The 26,417-nt window shown below is 49.7% G+C and overlaps 2 protein-coding genes across 2 annotated transcripts in view; one reads left to right on the forward strand and one right to left on the reverse strand.

The window, feature by feature from the left end:
• Positions 1-25,121, forward strand: part of LOC139242937 (uncharacterized) — a 596,540-nt gene extending 571,419 nt beyond the window's left edge. Inside the window, exon 13 of the transcript XR_011589402.1 lies at positions 25,050-25,121. The gene's annotated coding sequence lies outside the window, so the exon portion shown is untranslated. The remainder of the gene's footprint in view (positions 1-25,049) is intronic.
• The window catches only part of LOC139242929 (uncharacterized), a 297,685-nt gene that overhangs the window by 22,428 nt on the left and 248,840 nt on the right, over positions 1-26,417 (reverse strand). The window contains exons 14-17 of the mRNA XM_070870565.1: positions 20,078-20,086; positions 14,205-14,336; positions 12,372-12,467; positions 3,916-4,082 (exon numbers count right to left, since the gene is read on the reverse strand). Of these exons, the coding sequence (XP_070726666.1) occupies positions 3,916-4,082; positions 12,372-12,467; positions 14,205-14,336; positions 20,078-20,086 (404 nt within the window). The remainder of the gene's footprint in view (positions 1-3,915; positions 4,083-12,371; positions 12,468-14,204; positions 14,337-20,077; positions 20,087-26,417) is intronic.

The following is a 26,417-nucleotide window of genomic DNA, read 5'->3' on the forward strand; positions in this document are numbered from 1 at the left end:
ATTCTCTATCCCAGAGAGTTGTGGAGGCTGGGTCATTATATTTAAGGTGGAGATAGACAGATTTCGGAATGCTGAGTTATGGGTTATGGGGAGCGGCCGGGGAAGTGAAGTTGAGGCCAGGATCGGATTAGCTATGACCTTATTGAATGGCGGAGCAGGCTCGAGGGGCAAAGTGACCTACTCTTGCACATATTTCTTATGTCCAAAGGGAAAAAAATGCGCTTTAGAAATGTTATGCAGATACACGGAGATGTTACCAGGGATGAGGGGCATTGTTATGCATGGGATTGCATTAGAGTTGAGAAGATTAAGTGAGCAGTTGATGGAAGTCTTCAAGATTCTTAAAGCTTATGATTAAATAAATGTTTAGATTGTTTTCACTGTTTAGTCAGAGGCCACAAATGGAGGCTAATTCGAAGTATTAATGGTGATGTTGGATAACTGTATTTCTGTCATGGTTTTAAAATGCATAATTTTTCCCCGGAAACGGTTGCAGAACCAAATCGATAAATTGTTGTAATAGATAATTCGATTGTTGTCAGAAAGTGTAAGGTTAGCGTATCTGCTGTGAGAAGGAGGTTGGGGATAGACCAGGTTGGATATCAACTGTAAAGGGTAGTGACTACGAGGTTGAGATTAGACGAGGTGTAATATTAATGCAAATGGGTAGTGGCCAGGAAGTTAGGATTAGATTAGTGAGCAGGTGACCGAGGTCAAGAGGAGGAGGTTGGGATTAGACTGGGTGGGATATTAATGGTCATGGACATTGAGCAGGTTGGGATTAGACAGGATGGAATATTGCACCTCCCCTTTTTCTAGTCTGCCGCCATTCAGATAATATTCTGCCTTCGTGTTTTTGCCCCCAAAATGGATAACCTCACATTTATCCACATTATACTGCATCTGCCATGTATTTGCCCACTCACCTAATCTGTCCAAGTCACCCTGCAGCCTCTTAGCGTCCTCCTCACAGCTCACACCGCCACCCAGTTTCGTGTCATCCGCAAACTTGGAGATAGTACTCTATTCCTTCATCCAAATCATTAATGTAATATTGTAAAGAGCTGGGGTCCCAGTACTGAGTCCTGTGGCACCCCCCTAGTAACTGCCTGCCATTCTGAAAAGGATCCGTTTAGCCCGATTCTCTGCTTCCTGTCTGCCAGCCAGTTCTCTATCCACTTCAGTACATCACCCCCAATACCATGCGCTTTGATTTTGCACACCAATCTCTTGTGCGGGACCTTGTCAAAAGCCTTTTGAAAGTCCAAATACACCACATCCACTGGTTTTCCCTTGTCCACTCTATTGTTACATCCTCAAAAAATTCCAGAAGATTGGTCAAGCACGATTTTCCTTTCATAAATCCATGCTGACTTGATCCGATCCTGTCACTGCTTTCCAAATGGGCTGCTATTTCATCCTTAATGATTGATTCCAACATTTTCCCCACTACTGATGTCAGGCTAACCGATCTATAATTACCCGCTTTCTCTCTCCCTCTCTTTTTAAAAAGTGGCGTTACATTAGTTACCCTCCAGTCGATAGGAACTGATCCAGAGTCGATAGATTGTTGGAAAATGATCACCAATGCATCCACTATTTCTAGGGCCACTTCCTTAAGTACTCTGGGATGCAGACTTTCGGGACCCGGGGATTTATCGGCCTTTAATCCCATCAATTTCCCTAACACAATTTCCCGCCTAATCAGGATATCTTCAGTTCCTCATTCTCACTAGACCCACTGTTTCCTAGTACATTCGGAAGGTTATTTGTATCTTCCTTTGTGAAGACAGAACCGAAGTTCTGGTTCAATTGGTCTGCCATTTCTTTGTTCCCCATTATAAATTCACCTGAATCCGACTGCAAGGGACCTATGTTTGTCTTTACTAATCTTTTTCTCTTCACATATTTATAGAAGCTTTTGCAATCAGTTTTTATGTTCCCTGCAAGCTTCCTCTCGTACTCTATTTTCCCCTTCTTAATTAAACCCTTAGTCTTCCTCTGTTGAATTCTAAATTTCTCCCAGTCCTCAGGTTTGCTGCTTTTTCTAGCCAATTTATATGCCTCTTCCTTGGTTTTAACACTATCCTTAATTTCCCTTGTTAGCCATGGTTGAGCCACCTTCCCAGTTTTATTTTTACTCCAGACAGTGATGTACAATTGCTGAAGTTCATCCATGTGATCTTAAAATGTTTGCCATTGCTTATCCACCATCAACCCTTTAAGTATCCTCTGCCAGTCTATTTTAGTCAATTCACACCTCATACCGTCGAAGTTACCTTTCCTTAAGTTCAGTACCCTAGTTTCCGAATTAACTTTGTCACTCTCCATCTTAATAAGGAATTCTACCATATTATGGACACTTTTCCCCAAAGGGCCCCGCACAACAAGATTGCTAATGAGTCCCTTCTCATTACACATCAACCAGTCGAGGATGGCCAGCTCCCTGGTCGTGGGATATTAATGGTAATGGGCAGTGAGCAGGAGGTTGGGATTAGACTGGGTGGGATATTAACGGTAATGGACAGTGAGCAGGAGGTTGGAATTAGACTGGGTGAGATATTACTAGTAATGGGCAGTGAGCAGAAAGTTGGGATTACACTCGGTGAATCAGAATAGATTACTTAAAACTTGCACAGCCTCAAGGCAGAACATTGTGGTTTTTCCAAAAACAGATTATTTGGGTTGTTTTCCCCGTTTAGATCGGATACATTTTCACCATATGAGATCCTGTGTTTTTTTTAAAAAAGGATCTTTGCTCAACCCATAAGCAATTATTTTGACATCCAGCAGTTCCCCGATTTACTATTAAATACTTTCCTGGTCACTCAACTTATGACCTTCCCATAAACTCCTGTCTGTTGTCTCTGGTCTCTCCTATTCCCAGTCCCATTGAAACCGTTTACCTTTGTTTTTAGTCCACACGAGTAATAGCCGAACAGTTCCCCTGTCCTTTGTTCAGATACTGATGGGACAAGGTGTGTATTTACAACATTTCACATCATTGTATCCCATTCGCAATATTTGCAGTTTTATCAATTTCATTCCTATTGTTGTGGTTCATGTTCTGGAACATTCCATGTTTATAACATTTATTTCAACAATTCACGCTGGCAGTGAATAAAGCTAATCAGGAGTTTGGTTGTTTGAACAAGACATTTTTGAGATGAAAGAGGGAGATAATGCGCCCACTTTATAAACCATTGCTGTGACCGCACTTATACTGTGTGAAGGTCCGGTTGCCTCAGTACAAAGGTTATCGCAACTATTGAAGAGAGCAGCTCGAATGATTGAGAGGGTGGACAGGTTGGATTAGAAGGAGCTATTGTCTAAAGTGAGCATGTTAACACTGGAAAAGAGACGATTGAGAAGTGATCTGATTGCTGTTTCACTTTGTTCACTACAGTAGAAACAGAGGACACTGCCTGCGCTTGAAGGAGAGTAAATTCAAAACTAATCTGCGGACACAATATTTCAGTGAGGGAGTGGTGAATCTGGGGATTGGGCTGCCTCGGGAGACTGTGGAAGCAGTTAATGTTGATTCATTAAAAGGCAAATTAGATTTATTTCTAAAAATCACATTTTGAATTGCAGTATATGAGTAATTCGAGTTATGACATGTGGTAAGTGCAGCATGGTTGTGAGAAACAGATGACCTTGTACCTATGGTTCCCAAAGCTCTCCACCACTGGGGCTTTCCTCACCTCATGTCTGGCTCTGTTGTAGACTCACTGATTATAGATCGATCAGTCAACTACTCCATGATCATTATAGCATGCGACTACCAGGATGCTAAACGGCGAGCTCGGTAGATCTTGGCATTTTTTTCATCGAGTAACTATGTTCCTATCTCACATTCTGTCAGCTCGGTGATGGTGGAATGAACTAAACTCATTCTGTGTCCCTCCCACTTACGTGATATTCTTGTCCACTGAAATGGTCCTCGCCTGTTAACCAGAGACCGAGTCCCTCCACACCCTCTTCAATCGCCTGTTCTAGTCTGTCCCGGTACAATTTCGTCAACTGCAACAATTGGTCATCGTTGCACTGTGTCAAGAGCTGAGTGATTGTAGATTTCGGATCTGTGAAGTCAAACGGAGAAAATTAAACAAATTATCGACTTTCTATCCGGGCTGCAACATTTCCTCTCAAATGAAAGGAAGGCTCCTGCGGGCCACATTCTGAAAACATACATATACACAAGTTCTATATAGTCACCTTAAAGACAGTGTTCACATTTGTCAAACTTGAATTAGCTTCAGCTCATGGGTTCCAGCCTCCCCTGATCATCGCCTGTATCTGTAATTATTCCCGAATTCCACCTCGAAATACAGATTCCAAGAGTTTGCTCACAACGCAGCCTCCCCCTCTGTCATCCCCACTGTTCGAAAGCTGAAAAAACACTCCAAAAATGTGCTGTTCCCTTCCTATTCCTTAACTGTGTAACTATTGATTCTACATTACAAAACTCCCGGGGACATCCTTATATTCTAGCCCAGTCATAAAACACATTATTAATCCTGGAATACAGTACATTTCACCCTCCTCAAAATGTTATCAGTGTGATTTCACCCGGAGTTTTGTTCTAAACTAAGTCCTGTCTCACAGTTAATGGACCACAACATCATCATCATCATCGGCTGTCCCTCGGAATCGAGGAGGACTTGCTTCCACTCCCAAAGTGAGTTCTTTGATGGCTGAACAGTCCGATACGAGAGCCACAGACCCTGTTACAGCTGGGACAGACATTCGTCGAGGGAAGGGGTGGGTGGGGCTGGTTTGCCGCACGCTCCTTCCGCTGCCTGCGCTTGTCCTCTTCACGCTCTTTGCGTTGAGACACGAAGAGCTCAACGCCCTCCCAGATGCACTTTCTCCACCTCAGGCGGTCTGCGACCAGGGTCTCCCAGGTGTCAGTGGTGATGTCGCACTTTACCAGTGAGGCTTTGAGGGTGTCCTTATAACGTTTCTGCTGTCCTCCTTTGGCTCGTTTACCATGAAGGAGCTCCGCATAAAGCATTTGCTTAGGGAGTCTCGTATCTGGCATGCGTACTATGTGGCCTGCCCAGCGAAGCTGATCGAGTGTGGTCAGTGCTTCAATACTGGGGATGTTAGCCTCGTCAAGGACACTGATGTTGGTGCGCCTGTCCTCCCAGGGGATTTGCAGGATCTTGCGGAGACATCGTTGGTGATATATCTCCAGCGACTTGAGGTGCCTTCTATACATGGTCCATGTCTCAGATCCATACAGGAGGGCGGGTATTACTACAGCCCTGTAGACCATGAGCTTGGTGGTAGATTTGAGGGCCTGGTCTTCAAACACTCTTTTCCTCAGACGGCCGAAGGCTGTGCTGGCGCACTGGAGGCGATGCTGAATCTCCGCATCAATGTCTGCCTTTGTTGATTAGAGGCTCCCGAGATATGGGAAATGGTCCACGTTGTCCAGGGCTGCGCCGTGGATCTTGATGATTGGAGGGCAGTGCAGGGCGGCGGTGACAGGCTGGTGGAGGACCTTTGTCTTACGGACGTTAAGCATAAGGCCCATGGTTTCATATGCCTCAGTGAATACACTGACTATATGCTGGAGTTCAGCCTCTGAATGTGCACAGACGCAGGCGTCGTCCGCATACTGCAGCTTAACGACAGAGGTTGGGGTGATCTTGGACCTGGCCTGGAGGCGGCGTAGGTTAACCAGCTTCCCACTGGTTCTGTAGTTTAGTTCCACTCCAGCGGGGAGCTTGTTGATTGTGAGGTGGAGCATGGCGGCGAGGAAGATTGAGAAGAGGGTTGGAGCGATGACGCAGCCCTGTCTGACCCCGGTCTGGACGTGGATTGGGTCTATAATGGATCCGTTGGTAAGAAACATAGAAAATAGGTGCAGGAGTAGGCCATTCGGCCCTTCGAGCCTGCACCGCCATTCAATGAGTTCATGGCTGAACATGCAACTTCAGTACCCCATTCCTGCTTTCTCGCCATACCCCTTGATCCCCCGAGTAGTAAGCACTACATCTAACTCCTTTTTGAATATATTTAGTGAATTGGCCTCAACAACATTCTGTCGTAGAGAATTCCACAGGTTCACCATTCTCTGGGTGAAGAAGTTTCTCCTCATCTCTGTCCTAAATGGCTTACCCCTTATCCTTAGACTGTGACCCCTGGTTCTGGACTTCCCCAACATTGGGAACATTCTTCCTGCATCTAACCTGTCTAAACCCATCAGAATATTAAATGTTTCTATGAGATCCCCTCTCATTCTTTTGAACTCCAGTGAATACAAGCCCAGTTGATCCAGTCTTTCTTGATATGTCAGTCCAAACATCCCGGGAATCAGTCTGGTGAACCTTCGCTGCACTTCCTCAATAGCAAGAATGTCCTTCCTCAAGTTAGGAGACCAAAACTGTACACAATACTCCAGGTGTGGCTTCACCAAGACCCTGTACAACTGTAGCAACACCTCCCTGCCCCTGTACTCAAATCCCCTCGCTATGAAGGCCAACATGCCATTTGCTTTCTTAACCGCCTGCTGTACCTGCATGCCAACCTTCAATGACTGATGTACCATTGATAGAGTATTCAAACAGGCTCATTTAGACAGACTGTGAAAATTCACAGACCCTCAAGTCAAGGCTGCTACGTGCTGCTCAGCATGTTGCATTAACTCATCAATCAACTTGACATTTTCGGACCTTGGGTAGCGAGCCAATAAAACGTTAAAAGACTTTCAATTGAGCCAATAAGGTCAAAGAAGGTGAGTTCTTTTCTGTAAATTGATCCAAGTATAAAATACAGCCATTTTGACCATGTGTCTCAGTAAGAACAAAGACCTGGCTTGAAGCCAAGAAGTTTGTTGCTATCTGCCAAGATTAAAAAGTTAAAACTACCATCGGAGTTCGTATTTCATTGGAAATTAAGAGATCTAACACATGACACCCAGGTCTCATTGCACCTCCCCTTTTCCTAATCTGTCACCATTCAGATAATAGTCTGTCTCTCTGTTTTTACCACCAAAGTGGATAACCTCACGTTTATCCACATTATACTTCATCTGCCATGCATTTGCCCACTCACCTAACCTATCCAAGTCGCTCTGCAGCCTCATAGCATCCTCCTCGCAGTTCACACTGCCACCCAACTTAGTGTCATCTGCAAATTTGGAGATACTACATTTAATTCCCTCGTCTAAATCATTAATGTACAATGTAAACAGCTGGGGCCCCAGCACAGAACCTTGCGGTACCCCACTAGTCACTGCCTGCCACTCTGAAAAGTACCCATTTACTCCTACTCTTTGCTTCCTGTCTGACAACCAGTTCTCAATCCATGTCAGCACACTACCCCCAATCCCATGTGCTTTAACTTTGCACATTAATCTCTTGTGTGGGACCTTGTCGAAAGCCTTCTGAAAGTCCAAATATACCACATCAACTGGTTCTCCCTTGTCCACTCTACTGGAAACATCCTCAGAAAATTCCAGAAGATTTGTCAAGCATGATTTCCCTTTCACAAATCCATGCTGACTTGGACCTATCATGTTACCTCTTTGGATCACGGCCTGCATGTCATCGTGAAGCAGGCGAAGGATGTTGACAAACTTTTGTGGGCATTCAAAACGGAGGAGGATGCTCCATAGAGCCTCACGATTGACAGTGTCAAAAGTCTTTGTAAGATCGAAAAAGGCCATGTATAAGGCCTGGCGCTGCTCCCTGCATTTTTCCTGCAATTGGCGCGCTGCAAAGGTCATGTCTGTTGTGCCCCGTAGGGGACGAAATCGGCATTGTATTGCCCCTCGTGTAGTGTCGTGTAGTGTATTGCCCACGCTGTACTTGCCACGAGGTGATCGGGAGAGGTCTGGGCGCCGACGGAGACCTTGTATATCGTGGGAGTACACTCAGCAGCTTCTGTCCCTGGCCGAAGGGACCCTGTACCAGCCGCTTCTGTCCCTGGCCGAAGGGACCCTGTACCAGCAGCTTCTGTCCCTGGCTGAAGGGACCCTGTACCAGCAGCTTCTGTCCCTGGCTGAAGGGACCCTGTACCAGCAGCTTCTGTCCCTGGCTGAAGGGACCCTGTACCAGCAGCTTCTGTCCCTGGCTGAAGGGACCCCGTACCAGCAGCTTCTGTCCCTGGCTGAAGGGACCCTGTACCAGCAGCTTCTGTCCCTGGCTGAAGGGACCCTGTACCAGCAGCTTCTGTCCCTGGCTGAAGGGACCCTGTACCAGCAGCTTCTGTCCCTGGCTGAAGGGACCCCGTACCAGCAGCTTCTGTCCCTGGCTGAAGGGACCCTGTACCAGCAGCTTCTGTCCCTGGCTGAAGGGACCCTGTACCAGCAGCTTCTGTCCCTGGCTGAAGGGACCCTGTACCAGCAGCTTCTGTCCCTGGCTGAAGGGACCCCGTACCAGCAGCTTCTGTCCCTGGCCAAAAGGACGCTGCACCGGATTCGGGGGACGTCTAACCGACCGAAGGGACTCCGGGACGAGCTGTCAAAGGGACCCCGAGGACGTGGAACCGGCTGAAGGGACTCCAATGCCGGTGCTCAATCCGCCGAAGGGACTCCGAGGCCGGCGCTGAACCGGCTGAAGGGACCGAGGCGTGGTGTCGTCTTATACCCCCAACCAACTTTTAATTAATTTTTAAACTTTTAACCAACTTTTAAACTTAATAAACAATTTGGGAGAACTGTAAAGACATACATTTTAGACTCTCAATCGAAATACTTGTAAATATCTATTATTAATCTACATCTTTGACTTTTAACAACCCTTAGAAACTCTTGAAATAAATTGGGAATCTATATCAACTTTTAACTTTTAAAATAACTTTTGAAGTCACCTTCCTAATGCCTGCCCCCCAACCCAGCCTCGGGCCATCTACCATCAATGGCTCTACCCGGCACCGAGCTTGCGGCCAACACTTGTCCGGAGGTCATTCGGCTTATCGAGCTGTGCCTGGTCTCCAGTTGTCTTGGACCCCCTTGCCACTGGACCAAGACCTTGAACAGCTAAGCCCGTGTGGTTGCCGATGTATAGCGGCCACCCCACGTTAAAAGAGCTCACGCACTGGCATCTTCCACTTCGTCAGTATGAAGTTCGGGACCTGGAACGTCAGGACCCTCACGGACAATCCCAACAGCAACAGGCCAGAACGCCGCACCGCCATAGTTGCCCGGGAACTCGGACGTTTGGACATTGACATCGCCGCCCTAAGCGAGACCCGGCGGGCAGGGGAAGGAACACGGTGGAGGTTACACCTTCTTCTGGAAAAGGAAACCAGAGGCAGAACGCCGCCTTCATGGAGTCGTCTTTGCCGTCAAGAATGAGCTGGTCGACTGCCTGAAAGACTCCCCCTGTGGGGTTAACGAACGCCTCATGACTCTCCGTATCACCCTATCTCGGAACCAATGTGCCACAGTCATCAGTGCATACGCCCCAACACTCGATGCAACGGATGAGACTAAAGAGGGATTTTATTCCAATCTCGAGACATCCTTGTCCCGCTTCCCCACGGGCGATAAATTGATCCTCCTGGGTGATTTTATTGTCAGGGTCGGCAAAGACACAGCCCTCAGGGGCGGCGTGATTGGCAGAGAGGGGGTAGGGAAAGCCAACTCCAGCGGTACCCTACTCCTGACAAAATGTCTAGAACATGAACTTCTCATCACCAACACCGTGTTCCACTAGAGAGACAAATACAAGGCATCGTGGCAACACCCTCGCTCCAAACACTGGCACCTGCTTGACAATGTCATCGCTCGAGCCAAGGATCGCAAGGATGTGCGCATCACCCGCGCCATGACAGGAGCTGACGACTGCTGGACGGACCGTCTAATTCCATCCATCATCAACATTAACGTAGGCCCAAAGCAGAGGGGACAGCAGAAGCAGTTCCGCAAAAATGTTAATGCCTGGGTCTCTCCCAGCTAAGAGAGCCCTATACAGCCAGCGCCTCACAGCCAATCTGACGTGCCTTGATGACCCTGAGATGCTGAATCCCCATAACGCTTGGTCTGCCCTCCAGGCCTCTATAACCAGTGTCTGTGAAGAGACACTTGGTCACTCAACCAGAAAACATCAGGACTGGTTTGATGAAAATGATCAGGAGATCGAAGAACTAATAGATCGCAAGCGCAAAGCACTTCTGAGCCTCAAGCAACAGCCCAACTTGGAAGCTGCAAAACAACATTACAGACGGCTTAAGGCTGAGGTCCAACAAAAAAGCCGGGACCTAAAGAACAGGTGGTGGATGGAGAAAGCACAGGAGACTGGTTGACAGCCACGATATGCGAGGATTCTTCACTGCAGTCAAGGCCACCTACGGTCCAAACTCCCAAGGTCACACCCCACTCCTGGCCAAGAACGGGGAAACACTCATCAAGGACACCGAGGCTGTCAGGGCCCGATGGAAGGAGCACTTTGAAGAGCTCCTCAATCGAGACTCTGCCTTTGACTCGAGTGTTCTCGATTCCATCCCGCAGCATGCGACCGGCCATCAACTCAGTGAAACTCCAACATTGCACGAGGTAGGCAAAGCCATAAAACAGCTTAACAATAACAAGGCTACGGGTGCGGATGGAATCCCTGCTGAGGCGCTAAAATATGACGGGGAGGCGCTGTTGGCGTGGATACATGATCTCATCTCTCTCATCTGGAGGGAGGAGAGCATGCCGGGAGATCTGAGAGATGCAGTGAGAGATGGGTGACCACATCACCCAGAAGGACAAGGGCAGAATGTGCACAGGAACAGCGTTACCTCCAAGTTACACACTATCCGGACACGTCAGCGATTATTCATTGTCGCCGGGTCAAAATCACGGACTGTCCTGATTATCCGTTTCTGTTCCAACAGTTTTATTAATTCCGCTCTCTTCTCAAATCCAGATATTTCCCACCCACCAGTCACCAGCTGATACACCTGGCCACTGCCACATTCACCATTTCTGAAAACCCATTGTTGTTCATCGGTTCAGATCGTGACCGTCCCTTCCCTTCTCCCTGAACTCACCCTAGTGCCCCAGGAACATGAACCCTTCCCTTCCCTTCTCCCTGAACTCACCCTAGTGCCCCAGGAACATGAACCCTTCCGTTCCCTTCCCACTGAACTCACCCTAGTGCCCCAGGAACATGAACCCTTCCCTTCCCTTCCCACTGAACTCACCCTAGTGCCCCAGGAACATGAACCCTTCCCTTCTCCCTGAACTCACCCTAGTGCCCCAGGAACATGAACCCTTCCTTTCCCTTCTCCCTGAACTCACCCTAGTGCCCCAGGAACATGAACCCTTCCCTTCTCCCTGAACTCACCCTAGTGCCCCAGGAACATGAACCTTTCCCTTCTCCCTGAACTCACCCTAGTGCCCCAGGAACATGAACCCTTCCCTTCCCTTCTCCCTGAACTCACCCTAGTGCCCCAGGAACATGAACCCTTCCCTTCTCCCTGAACTCACCCTAGTGCCCCAGGAACATGAACCCTTCCCTTCCCTTCTCCCTGAACTCACCCTAGTGCCCCAGGAACATGAACCCTTCCCTTCTCCCTGAACTCACACTAGTGCCCCAGGAACATGAACCCTTCCCTTCCCTTCTCCCTGAACTCACCCGTGTGCCCCAGGAACATGAACCCTTCCCTTCCCTTCTCCCCGAACTCACTCTCGTGCCCCAGGAACATGAACCCTTCCCTTCCCTTCTCCCTGAACTCACCCTTGTGCCCCAGGAACATGAACCCTTCCCTTCTCCCTGAACTCACCCTAGTGCCCCAGGAACATGAACCCTTCCCTCCTGCTCCAGTCCTGCAGCCCCACATTGACCTGCCTTATATTTCACTCCAGAAGAGCCCAGTTCTAACTAATCCAGAGATCACCACCTTGAGGACTTGTTTTTATTCAGTCTGGTGATTAAATTCCTTTATAACCGTATTTATTTCCGTGTTACTGGATCTGACCATGGATAGTTCCTGCTCTCCTTTCCTTCCCAGAGATGGCCTACCCATTCCAGGAAGTTCTTCCCTCTCTCGCGGGAGATGGGGTGGGGGGAACTCGCCATTCTAGAGTCTGTCTATTCTGCTGACTTTAGAAACGCCCTGTTCCTGTGACCCACCTGCCTCTCACCCCCGCCCCATCCTGGTGTCACACTGTTGCTCAGGAAGACCCTCCCGAGTCACTGTCTCGATCCACCTCACACTCCCCAATACCAGGTATCTGTTGCATAATTCCAGTACTCAGGGGCTCCCTCCATCTGTGACTGCTGTGCCCTCGAGATGGTCACTCACTTCCCTCTTTCGACTCAGCCCCTGTCCTGTTCCCTCTTCCTGTGGGAGCTGCACCTTCTTGCTCGAAATCCAGACCCTTTGTCAGGACAGAAATTATATTTCAATACATTTTGTGAACCTACCTGTGACCATTCTCATTCTTGGTAAAGATGTTGGATCTTCTCCCCAGTTTGGACCTTCAGCCATGGTGGTGACAGGTGTTGCCAATACCTGATGCTCTGTAATAAATATAATATTAATAGGAGGGTTAGAGGGAAATATTAAAGTGAGAAGGAGAACGTTGCCTTGTTAAACATGATACCCAGTCCCTCCTCCCCCATCTGGGATCGAGCATTTCCCGAGTGTTACGATCAAGTCTCCACATCAGGTGTGACATAGACAGCTGCCCAGTGAAATCCAGTGAGTCCCGCTGATCTCCACAACCCAGTTCCAGACGGGCTCCCGTCGGCCGAGACTGCGCACTGGGAGCGCCCATTGGTGAGATTTACTCAGTGCAGGCCCAAACCAGTCTTATTCCTGAGGTAGGGAATATTCTGCAGGGAAATGTGGAGTGGGTGATCATTGATGGATTAAATAATCCTGCACTCGGTTTTACACAATCTGGCAGTATTGTATTATATTATTTATAGATTTGTGTTGATTGGTTGAGCTTTGACATCTTATGATTTTGATATCTGTCCACATGTAAAATCTATGAGTGTGATTCCTCTGGTCTCTATGGGCAGTGATGCTGTCGTGTGTCCATGGAGATGTGACCTGGTTGGGGTGAGAGAGGGTGAAATGTACAAGAGGTCAGAGTCGGAGGAACAGAGAGATCTTGGTGGTGGGGGATTGTAGGCCTCGAGTATGTTACAGAGACAGGGAGGGCCGAGACCATGAATGGGGTTCAAACGTGGATGAGAGTTTTAAGTCGGAGGAGCTGGGGGTCCGGGAGACACTGTAGGTTCACAAGGACAGGAATGATCGGTGAGCAGGGTTTTGATGAACTGACGTTTATGGTGTGTGAAAGGAGCAAAGCTGCTGTTCATCTGTTCCACCGACACAGGTCCACCGCAGCTCCCCACCGACCCGGCCCCTCTACCCCACTGACCCGGCCCCACACCGATACCCCACTGACCCGGCCCCACACCTATACCCCACTGACCCGGCCCCACACCTATACCCCACTGACCCGGCCCCACACCGATACCCCACTGACCCGGCCCCACACCGATACCCCACTGACCCGGCCCCACACCGACACCCCACTGACCCGGCCCCACACCGACACCCCACTGACCCGGCCCCACACCGACACCCCACTGACCCGGCCCCACACCGATACCCCACCGACCCGGCCCCACACCGATACCCCACTGACCCGGCCCCACACCGATACCCCACTGACCCGGCCCCACACCGACATCCCACTGACCCGGCCCCACACCGATACCCCACTGACCCGGCCCCACACCGATACCCCACTGACCCGGCCCCACACCGATACCCCACTGACCCGGCCCCACACCGACACCCCACTGACCCGGCCCCACACCGATACCCCACTGACCCGGCCCCACACCGATACCCCACTGACCCGGCCCCACACCGACACCCCACTGACCCGGCCCCACACCGATACCCCACTGACCCGGCCCCACACCGATACCCCACTGACCCGGCCCCGATACCCCACTGACCCGGCCCCACACCGATACCCCACTGACCCGGCCCCAGTATCCACCAATATGTTTTCATTACCCTCAAAATGTTACAGTTAGGATCATTCCACTCTGAGTCCTGTTCAATACTAATTCCTGTCTCAGTTAATAGATCACAGAACCCAGAAGCAGAAGAGCACAAGGTGCTTGGGAACACCATCGCCTCCCATTTCCCACCAAGTCACACACCGTCCCAACTTGGACATATATCGTCGTCCATCATCATCGCTGGGTCAACATCATGGAAACCCCTACCCAAGTGTTCCTGTTCCAACAGTGCTGCAGCTCCCATGTCCATCCTGCTCCCCGTAAGGTAAAGTGTCGGATCTTCTCCCCTGTTTGGACATTCAGCCATGGTGGTGACAGGTGTTGCCACTACCTGAGGCTCTGTAATAAATATAATATAAAAGGGGGATTAGAGGGAAATATTGAAGAGAGAAGGAGAACGTGGCCTTGTTAAACATGATACCCAGTCCCTCCTCCCCCATCAGTACAACAGCGGTTAGCTCTGGGATCGAGCATTTCCCGAGTGTTACGATCAAGTCTCCACATCAGGTGTGACACAGACAGCTGCCCAGTGAAATCCAGTGAGTCCCGCTGATCTCCACAACCCAGTTCCAGACGGGCTCCCGTCGGCCGAGACTGCGCACTGGGAGTGCCCATTGGTGAGATTTACTCACAGTGCAGGCCCAAACCAGCCTTATTCCTGAGGTAGGGAATATTCTGCAGGGAAATGTGGAGTGGGTGATCATTGATAAATGTCTGACAGCATTGTATTATTTTATTGATAGACGTGTTGATTGGTATTTTATGAAAATGATATCTGTCCAATATAAAATATACAGCTGGGTGTGATTCCTCTGGTCTCTATGGGCAGTGATGCTGTCATGTGTCCATGGAGATGTGACCTGGTTGGGGTGAGAGAGGGTGAAATGCACAAGAGGCCAGAGTCGGAGGAACACCTCGAGTATGTTACAGAGACAGGGAGGGCCGAGACCATGAATGGGGTTTAAACGTGGATGAGAGTTTGAAGTCGGAGGAGCTGGGGGACCGGGAGACACTGTAGGTTCACAAGGACAGGAATGATCGATGAGCAGGGTTTTGATGAACTGACGTTTACGGTGGGTGAAAGGAGAAAAGTCGGTCCGGAGAGCATTGGAACATCGAGCATACAGGGATAAAAACATGGGTGAGGGTTTCAGCAGCACATGGGCTGAGCAGGGAGAATGATGGGCGATGTTACCGAGGAGGAAGTAGGGGGTCTTTGTGAGGAGGGGATCGGGTCGGAAGCTCAGCTTGGTGACACACAGAACACTGAGATTGTGAATAATCTGAGACAATGGCTGGGACGGGAATAGAATTTTCTAAGAGATTGTATAAAATGTATTCTCTGTATCAGAAGGTATGGACGGCTGAATATACAGATAGGAATTTGCAGTGAATCGGGGAGTTCTGGTAACTGAGGAGGGAAGGGTTGAGTGTGCTGGGGCAACAGGTGAGAGTAATGATATAAATAGTTAGTTGGTTTATTTCAGGTATTCCATGTGAGGGTATTGAACTTCCTGCATTGTAGCCATGTCATGGAGATATATTTCTGGCACTGACGCGTTCTGCCACCTCTCCCCACTCGCGGATTGCCTGGCTATCTTTATCGCCGCCTGGTAGACAGAAGTCGTCCATATTCCTGGTGACCACCCCCTGTAAAACCTCGAATCAGTGTGCGGAAACAGGCAGCCTTTGCGGGGTCTGCTGTGCCGGCCATTGGCCACAATCTTCACTTACAGTTGCCTACAGCCAAAGTGCTCCTCCACTTTGAGCTGTAAGTTGCCATTATTTGGCGCCAGTAATGGTGAAATTGACGCCCATCATTCTGCGAGCGGCCAATGCGCAGCGCAAGTGGTGCTGACAACCTGCTTATTTTATTTAAATTAAAGGGACTGCCGCATTGAGGCTTTGCTTGTGACCACGTGACTTTGTGCGTGTTCAAAGAACGCTCCCATTCTACACACAAAGCAATTTCTACCCCATTAGCATTTCTGTCAAAAAAAAGGGCCTACACCTGCTCCTATTTCTTATGTTTAATAAATCTCCGGGAGAAGGAGTCGCTTCACACTTACCGGTTCCTGCGGCCTGAGCATTTTCCCGAGGAGCAGGTTCTTCAATCTGACTTTGTTTGCTTGATGGATTCCCCATCTCTGTTCATTTGTTATCTGAAAAACATTTCATTCCAGGTTATAGCAGAGTGTAAAGTCCCTCATCACTGGTACCTTTCTAGTAAATATCTTCCGCACCCTCACCAAGGCCTGGACATCCTTCCTGAAGTGTGGTGTCCAGAATTGAACACAACACGCCAGATGAGGCCTATCCAGTGTTTGTAAAGATTTGACATAATCTTCTTGATTTTTTACTCCATTAATAATGCCAAAGACCCCACACATATTTTTAACAGGCTTCTCGCCTTGTCATGCCACAGTAAACCATTTGGGTACAAGAACATGGAGTAAATTAGCGAGAGACATAAAAATATATTGTAAATGTTTCTATAGATATGCAAATAAGAAGAGATTAGTGAACGTGAACATGGGCCCATTAGAGGCAGAGACAGGAGAAATTATGAGCAATAAGGAAATGGCAGACATTAAACAAATACTTCGTATCTGTCGTCACAGCAGAAGACACGAAAAACATTCTGGAAATAATGGGGAACCAAGGGTCTGGAGAGAATGAGGAACTTAAAGAAATCAGTATAAGTAAAGACATAATACTGGAGAAATTAATGGGACTAAGTGACAACAAATCCCTTGGACCCGACGACCTGCATCCTAGGATTTTACAAGAGATAGTGGATGCACTGGTATTAATCTTACACAATTCCCTCGATTCTAGAACAGCTCCCAAGGTTTGGAAGGTAGCAAACATAACCCCGCTATTTCAGAACGGAGGAATAGAGAAAACAGGGAACTATAGGCCAGTTAGCCTGACAATTGTAGTAGGCAAAATGCTAGAGTCTATTATTAGGGACGTGGTAACAGGACACTTAGAACATCATATTATAAGGCAAAGTCAACATGGTTTGATGAAAGGGAAATCGTGTTTGACAAAGCTGTTGAGTTTTTTGAAGATGTAACTAGTAGGATGGCTAATGGGGAACCAGTGGATGTGGTGTATTTGGAATTTCAAAAAGCATTCGATAAGGTGCCACACAAGAGATTATCACACAAAATCAGGACTCATGGGATTGGGTGTAATATATCAGCATGGATTGAGGATTGGTGAATAGACAGAAAGCAGAGATTACAAATCAACTCGACTTATTCGAGTTGGCAGACTGTAACTAGCGGGGTACCTTAAGCATCAGTGCTTGGGCCTCAGCTAGTTGCAATCAATATTAATGACTTAGATGAAGGGACTGAGTATAACATATCCAAGTTTGCTGATGAAACAATGTTAGGTGGGAAAGTAAGCTGCAAGGAGGACGCAGAGAGGCTGCAGAGAGATATAGACAGGTTGACTGAGTGGGCAAGAACATGGCAAATGGAACACAAAGTGGGGAAGTTGAAGTTATCCACTTTGGTGGGAAAAACAAAAAGCTGAATATGTTTTGGAATGGCAAGAGACTGGGAAATGTTTGCATTCAGAGTGTACTTGTACATGAATCACAGAACGTTAACATGCAGGTACAGCCAGCAATTAGGAAACAAATGGTGTGTTAGCTTTTGTTACAAAAGAGAAATGAAGTCTCACTACAATATACAGGGCATTGGTGTGGCAACACCTGGAGTACGGTGTGCAGTCTGATCTCCTTATCCAGGGAAAGGCAGACTTGAATTAGAGAGAGTACAACTAATGTTCATTAGACTGGTTCATGGTGTCAGGGGATTGTCCAATGAGGAGAGACTGAGTAGACTAGTTCTATATCGAAGAATGAGAGGTGATCTCATTGAAACATGTACAATTCTTAAGGGGTTTGACAGGGTTAATGGCAAGATGTTTCCTCTGGCTGGGGAATCTAGAACACAGGGTCACAGTCTCAAAATAAGGGCTTGCTGATTTAGGACTGAGACGAGAAGTCATTTCTTCACTCAAAGGGTTATTCATCTTTGGAATTCTCTACCCCAGAGAGCTGTGGATGCTCAGTTGTATATTCAAGACAAAGGTGGATAATTTTTTGGAAACTAAGCGAATGAAGGGATATGGGGAGAGTGCGGGAAGGTGGATTTGAGGTCGGAGATCAGACATGATCTTGTTACATCTCACATCTCTCATTTAAAAGTCTTGCTCTCAATCGTCCACCCAAGTACCAAAAATGTTATTCCCGATATTTCTTCACTACATTCCATCCTCTGCACCGAACGACCTCTCATCCTCGGTGATATCAACCACCATTTCAATTCATCATGCACTCTCTCCTCTGGGTTCACTAGCCTCCCACACTCCCTTAATCTTTCCCTCCACATAATATGGGTTGGGGAGTTTAACAGCCACCCCTCCATCGTGTCAATCACAGATAAGGTCTCTCTGACCACTTCCTTGTATCACTCACCACCCACATAAACCTTCCAACCTTCCCCCATTCCGACCTCCTTCTGTGTCTGCCCCTGGAAAAACTCCCTCTCAACTCCCAACAATCCAGCCTTGGGCCCTCCATTCACCATGATATTTCTGCAGCTACTGATTTGCTCAATAACACTCACCACCACCATGATGTCCTAGTTCCTGTTAAAACACTGACTCTCTCACCCTTGCCGTTCCCCCTGGTACAGCCTTGATCTTCACTCCCGTCAGTCCAGGGGACGCAGACCTGAAAGGCTATGGCGGACAACTGGTTTAGCCATTCACCAGCAGATCCGGCTAGACCACAGAAAGCATTATTTGGTCCTGCTCTCGTCTGCCAAAACTGCTCACTATTCCAGAATCATTCTGAAATGTAAAGATAAACCCCGGCTTCTATTCTCCACTGCGAACCGTCTTTTTAAACCCCTCTCCCCAGTCTCCACCCTCACCTCCAACAATAAGTGTGAGGTCGTCTTTGTCTCTAAGACTGAGACCATCCGTTCACTGCCTCTCCTCTTCCTTCCCCGAGCCCACCGGGCCAAACTTCCCGAGGATCCCCTCTGCCCTAGCCCTGAACTCACATCTATCTCCAGTTTCTCTCCGATCTCCTCTCATGACCTGTCCATGAGACCCACTCCCTGCTCCCTTGACCTTATTCTCACTAAACTGCTGACCACCCAACTTCCTTTTCTGGCTCCCATGTTAGCTGACATTGTTACCGGTTCTTTCTCCTCAGGTACTGTCCCCCTCTCTCTCAAATCTGCCGTCATCACCCCTCTCCTCAAAAAACAACCCGAGACCACTCCGTCCTTGCAAACTGTCACCCCATCTCCAACCTCCCTTTCCTCTCCAAAGTCCTTGAACATGTTGTCGCCTCCTAAATCTGTGCCCATCTTTCCGGCAATTCCATGTGTGAATCCCCACAAACCAGTTTACACACCTGCCACAGTACTGCACCGGATTTCATTAAAGTCAAAAATGACATCCTTCGTGATTGTGACAAAGGCAAACCATCCCTCTTAACTGGTCTGCAGCCTTTGACACGGTTCACCACTCTATCTTTCTCCAACCCCGCTCTACTGTCATCCAGCTGGGTGGGGCTGCACTCGCCCGATTCCATTCTTATCTATCTAAACAGCTCAATTAGATCCCCCTTAATCATCTATATTCAGCAGAATACAAGCCTGGTCTACGCATCCTGTCCTCATATTTGAAGCTTTTAGCCCCGGTATCATTCCGATAAACTTGCGCCAAGGCCAATTTATCCTTCGTGAGGGGCGGTGCTCATAACTGAATAACATGTGGAGCAAGATTCTCTGTTCAACATGTATTGAGTCAAACGATACCGATTTTGGAAAAGTAGTATTATACTTGAGCAAGAGGAAGTGTTACGCATGATATGTATCGATCTAACTGACTGCTCAGAAACAACAGGTTCCGACTCCTGGACTGCCGAATACATAGACAAGAGTATACACTGAATGTTGCATGGTCGTTCAGTTATAAATTGTGCCAACGCCTCTTGTCCTGAGATCTGATAGATTGTTACCCTGGCGATAGAGGAATTCGCTCACCGAAAATAACTGAAAACGGAAATAACAAAACCACCATCACATGTTCCGAGTTTAGTTAAGAACATTAACCCTCAACATGCAGACAATGTTTCTGACCATAAAGCTGCGATTCCAATAACAGACTTTTACACCACTCGACCCGACACTGGATTTACTGAATGCACTGTCAGTTCCGCCTGTACAGAGCATTAAGCAATGACGCATCTACAGAAATACATCGGTAAAATAGTAGAATTGTTGGAAATAGACCCCGTCACCTCTGAAAATCTACTTGTCTTAAACCATCTAAACCCGTTACTGTTAATGAATTATATGCGCCTACATTACCTGCATTGTGTGACCAACGAGAAACTTTACTCTCACAACACAAAATAATTAATTGGAAGTAAATTTACAAATCTATATTAAAATAAAGTTTACGTATCATTTTATCACAAAATGATAATCATTTAATTCAACTGCCATTGCCAAATTCAGAAATGGATTTTTCTGATAGGAAATAACTAAGTACAACCCAGCATCCAGTTCAGAACTGTAAGATTATTTATTGACAGTTGGATATTTAGAGATCAGTGTTTGGGCCTCAGCTATTTACAATTGATATTAATGACTGAGATGAATGGATGAGTGCAATGGATCCAAATTTGTTGCCGATACAAAGCTAGGTGGGAAAGTTGTCAGGTGGACACAAAGAGCCTGCAAAGAGATATAGACAGGTTAAGTGAGTGTGGGCAATAAGGTGGCAGATGGAGGAAAATGTGGGGAAATGTGAGGTTATTCAATTTGGTAGGAAAATACAAAAACAGAATATCTTTTAAATGATGAGAAACTATTAAATGTTGTTGTTCAGAGATTTAGGTGTCCTTGTGCAGGAAACACAAAAGTTAGCATGTAGGTACAGCAAGCAATTAGGAAGGCAACTGGAATGTTGGCCTTTATTTAAATGGGTTGGAGAATAAGAGAAGTATTGCTACAATTGTACATGGCTTGGGTGAGATTACACTGGAGTACTGTGAACAATTTTGGTCTCCTCAGCTGAGAAAGAATATACGTGCCGTAGAGGCGGTGCAATGAAGGTTCACTACATGGATCCCTGGGATGAGAAAGTTGTCCTACGAGGAGGGATTGAGTAGACTGGACCTATACTCTGGGGAGGTTAGAAGGAGGAGGTGTGATGTAATTGAAACATACAAGATACTGTGGTGGATTGACAGGGAAGATGCTGAGAGATTGTTTCCCTGGCTGGTGAGTATAGAACGAGGGGGCATAGTCCCAGGATAAAGGGTCGGCCATTTAAGACTAAGATGAGGAGGAATTCCTTCAATCAAAGGGTTGTGATTCTTTGGAATTCTCTACCCAAAGGGCTGTGGATGCTGAGTCTTTGAGCATATATTGAAAGCCGAGACAGATAAATATTTGGACTCTAGAGGAATCAAGGGATACAGGGATTGGTGGGAACGTGGACTTGAGGTCAAAGATCAGCTGCTTGACCTCACTGGGCCCACTCCCGGGTTACACACTGTCTGATCTCACTGGGCCCACCCCCGGGTTACACACTGTCTGATCTCACTGGGCCCACCCCCGGGTTACACACTGTCTGATCTCACTGGGCCCACCCCCGGGTTACACACTGTCTGATGTCACTGGGCCCACCCCCGGGTTACACACTGTCTGATCTCACTGGGCCCACCCCCGGGTTACACACTGTCTGATCTCACTGGGCCCACCCCCGGGTTACACACTGTCTGATCTCACTGGGCCCACCCCCGGGTTACACACTGTCTGATCTCACTGGGCCCACCCCCGGGTTACACAGTGTCTGATCTCACTGGGCCCACCCCCGGGTTACACACTGTCTGATCTCACTGGGCCCACCCTCGGGTTACACACTGTCTGATCTCACTGGGCCCACCCACGGGTTACACACTGTCTGATCTCACTGGGCCCACCCCCGGGTTACACACTGTCTGATCTCACTGGGCCCACCCCCGGGTTACACACTGTCTGATCTCACTGGGCCCACCCCCGGGTTACACACTGTCTGATCTCACTGGGCCCACCCCCGGGTTACACACTGTCTGATCTCACTGGGCCCACCCCTGGGTTACACACTGTCTGATCTCACTGGGCCCACCCCGGGGTTACACACTGTCTGATCTCACTGGGCCCACCCCCGGGTTACACACTGTCTGATCTCACTGGGCTCACCCCCGGGTTACACACTGTCTGATCTCACTGGGCCCACCTCCGGGTTACACACTGTCTGATCTCACTGGGCCCACCCCCGGGTTACACACTGTCTGATCTCACTGGGCCCACCCCCGGGTTACACACTGTCTGATCTCACTGGGCCCACCCCCGGGTTACACACTGACTGATCTCACTGGGCCCACCCCCGGGTTACACACTGTCTGATCTCACTGGGCCCACCCCCGGGTTACACACTGTCTGATCTCACTGGGCCCACCTCCGGGTTACACACTGTCTGATCTCACTGGGCCCACCCCCAGGTTACACACTGTCTGATCTCACTGGGCCCACCCCCGGGTTACACACTGTCTGATCTCACTGGGCCCACCCCCGGGTTACACACTGTCTGATCTCACTGGGCCCACCCCCGGGTTACACACTGTCTGATCTCACTGGGCCCACTCCCGGGTTACACACTGTCTGATCTCACTGGGCCCACCCCCGGGTTACACAGTGTCTGATCTCACTGGGCCCACCCCCGGGTTACAGTGTCTGATCTCACTGGGCCCACCCCCGGGTTACACACTGTCTGATCTCACTGGGCCCACCCCCGGGTTACACAGTGTCTGATCTCACTGGGCCCACCCCCGGGTTACACACTGTCTGATCTCACTGGGCCCACCCCCGGGTTACACAGTGTCTGATCTCACTGGGCCCACCCCCGGGTTACACACTGTCTGATCTCACTGGGCCCACCCCCGGGTTACACACTGTCTGATCTCACTGGGCCCACCCCCGGGTTACACACTGTCTGATCTCACTGGACCCACCCCCGGGTTACACACTGTCTGATCTCACTGGGCCCACCCCCGGGTTACACACTGTCTGATCTCACTGGGCCCACCCCCGGGTTACACACTGTCTGATCTCACTGGGCCCACCCCCGGATTACACACTGTCTGATCTCACTGGGCCCACCCCCGGGTTACACACTGTCTGATCTCACTGGGCCCACCCCCGGGTTACACACTGTCTGATCTCACTGGGCCCACCCCCAGGTTACACACTGTCTGATCTCACTGGGCCCACCCCCGGGTTACACACTGTCTGATCTCACTGGGCCCACCCCCGGGTTACACACTGTCTGATCTCACTGGGCCCACCCCCGGGTTACACACTGTCTGATCTCACTGGGCCCACCCCCGGGTTACACAGTGTCTGATCTCACTGGGCCCACCCCCGGGTTACACACTGTCTGATCTCACTGGGCCCACCCCCGGGTTACACACTGTCTGATCTCACTGGGCCCACCCCCGGGTTACACAGTGTCTGATCTCACTGGGCCCACCCCCGGGTTACACACTGTCTGATCTCACTGGGCCCACCCCCGGGTTACACACTGTCTGATCTCACTGGGCCCACCCCCGGGTTACACAGTGTCTGATCTCACTGGGCCCACCCCCGGGTTACACAGTGTCTGATCTCACTGGGCCCACCCCCGGGTTACACAGTGTCTGATCTCACTGGGCCCACCCCCGGGTTACACACTGTCTGATCTCACTGGGCCCACCCCCGGGTTACACAGTGTCTGATCTCACTGGGCCCACCCCCGGGTTACACACAGTGTCTGATCTCACTGGGCCCACCCCCGGGTTACACAGTGTCTGGGCCCACTGATAGTTTCACTAACTCCCACATGTCCCAAACCCCCAGCTCCGGGCCTGTGTTAAGTTCGGTGTTTGCCCTCACAGTAAAATCCCGGCCCCCCGCCTGAGATTGCACACTGTGAGCGGTGCGGCCGGAAATGCGCCACTTTCTCCGCCGGCTGCAGACTGAGCCCCCGCCCTCCATCCCCGGACCGGGCCCTGTATTGTGAGCCGGCTCAGCACATTCCCCGGGATGTGATGCTGACAGTAAGCGGCCCGCTTTCCCCGCTCAGTTACAGCCCCTTACTGTTAGTTTACAGTCCCTGGGTGTGTGATAGAAAGCCTCAGACCTGACACTGCCGCATGTTGAGGCCGGCAGACGGAGCTGCGCCATTGTCCCCGCTGTTCCAGCCCCGTCACTGTCCCATTCCCTTCCCCCCACTGCATAAATTAACCACCCCCTGGCTGAGTGCTGCCGTCCTACTGGCTGCACACGGGAGAGTGACAGCCCCTTGCACCAATCGCAGTGCCGCTGCCCCACAGAGCCCCGCCCAGAGGACTGCAGAAGGAAGCGCGCGCGGGGCGGGGGGGGGGGGGGGGGTCACGTGGCTCCTGATTTGAACCGTGCGGCGGTTGAACGGTCACGCCGCGAGCCCGGCAGCGCGCGGGACATGGCCCCGCCCACCGTGTGTGAGGTCAGGGCCCCGCCCACACAGCCCCTGAGCCCAGCAGCGGGAATGCTGCAATGTGAGAGAATAAAGAGACAAGGTGCTGGGAACAGTCAGCCTGAGAGCTCAGGCAGTGTGTGTGGGGGGACAGAGAGAGAATGGAGCTGAGGGAAGATCATTGTCATTGGCCTGACATTCAGGGCCACGGCCCTTGACCTGCTGCTGGGGGCAGTGCAGCTGGAAGATTGAGTGACAATATACAGCACTCTTTCCTCAGCTTCATTCTCCCCAATATGTCAGCTCCTGCTGGAAGATGCACGGCCGGTATATGAGGAGTCTCTGACTGCACACTCTGCACTTATTTCTACTTCAATCTTGTCTTTCTACCAGTAACTCCAGGGCAGCTTCACGTCACACGCGGCTTCACACCGTCAATATTCTGCTCATTTTCTGCCCTGCCATCATCAGATATCCCGGTGAATGGAGGAGCGACTGAGAAAGGGCCGCAGCTGGAAGTAAACCGGGATTGTAGACTGAGGAACAACAGCAGGTGGACCAGCCCAGGATTGTGAGAGCACCAAACACAGAGAACTCTTCCGATTCACAGAGCGTCCATCGATCGACAGGGGAGCAAGGTCAGAGAGAGTCCCATTGACTCAGGTACACACTGGTCCTGGGGGGCAAAGGTCAGAGAGAGTCCCATTGACTCAGGTACACACTGGTCCTGGGGGGCAAAGGTCAGAGAGTGTCCCATTGACTCAGGTACACACTGGTCCTGGGGGGGCAAAGGTCAGAGAGAGTCCCATTGACTCAGGTACACACTGGTCCTGGGGGGGCAAAGGTCAGAGAGAGTCCCATTGACTCAGGTACACACTGGTCCTGGGGGGGCAAAGGTCAGAGAGAGTCCCATTGACTCAGGTACATACTGGTCCTGGAGAGAAAGGTCAGAGAGAGTCCCATTGACTCAGGTACTGGTCCTGGAGAGAAAGGTCAGAGAGAGTCCCATTGACTCAGGTACACACTGGTCCTGGGGAGAAAGGTCAGAGAGAGTCCCATTGACTCAGGTACACACTGGTCCTGGGGGGCAAAGGTCAGAGAGAGTCCCATTGACTCAGATACACACTGGTCCTGGGGGGCAAAGGTCAGAGAGAGTCCCATTGACTCAGGTACACACTGGTCCTGGGGGGCAAAGGTCAGAGAGAGTCCCATTGACTCAGATACACACTGGTCCTGGGGGGCAAAGGTCAGAGAGAGTCCCATTGACTCAGGTACACACTGGTCCTGGGGGGCAAAGGTCAGAGAGAGTCCCATTGACTCAGATACACACTGGTCCTGGGGGGCAAAGGTCAGAGAGTGTCCCATTGACTCAGGTACACACTGGTCCAGGGGATGGACTGGAGAGAAAGGTCAGAGAGAGTCCCATTGACTCAGGTACACACTGGTCCAGGGGATGGACTGGAGAGAAAGGTCAGAGAGAGTCCCATTGACTCAGGTACACACTGGTCCAGCGGATGGACTGGAGAGAAAGGTCAGAGAGAGTCCCATTGACTCAGGTACATACTGGTCCTGGAGAGAAAGGTCAGAGAGAGTCCCATTGACTCAGATACACACTGGTCCTGGGGAGAAAGGTCAGAGAGAGTCCCATTGACTCAGGTACACACTAGTCCTGGGGAGAAAGGTCAGAGAGAGTCCCATTGACTCAGATACACACTGGTCCTGGGGATGGACTGGAGAGAAAGGTCAGAGAGAGTCCCATTGACTCAGGTACACACTGGTCCAGGGGATGGACTGGAGAGAAATGTCAGAGAGAGTCCCATTGACTCAGGTACACACTGG

Source organism: Pristiophorus japonicus, unplaced genomic scaffold (assembly GCF_044704955.1).
Source record: "Pristiophorus japonicus isolate sPriJap1 unplaced genomic scaffold, sPriJap1.hap1 HAP1_SCAFFOLD_154, whole genome shotgun sequence".
NCBI classification, from domain to species: Eukaryota; Metazoa; Chordata; class Chondrichthyes; family Pristiophoridae; genus Pristiophorus; species Pristiophorus japonicus.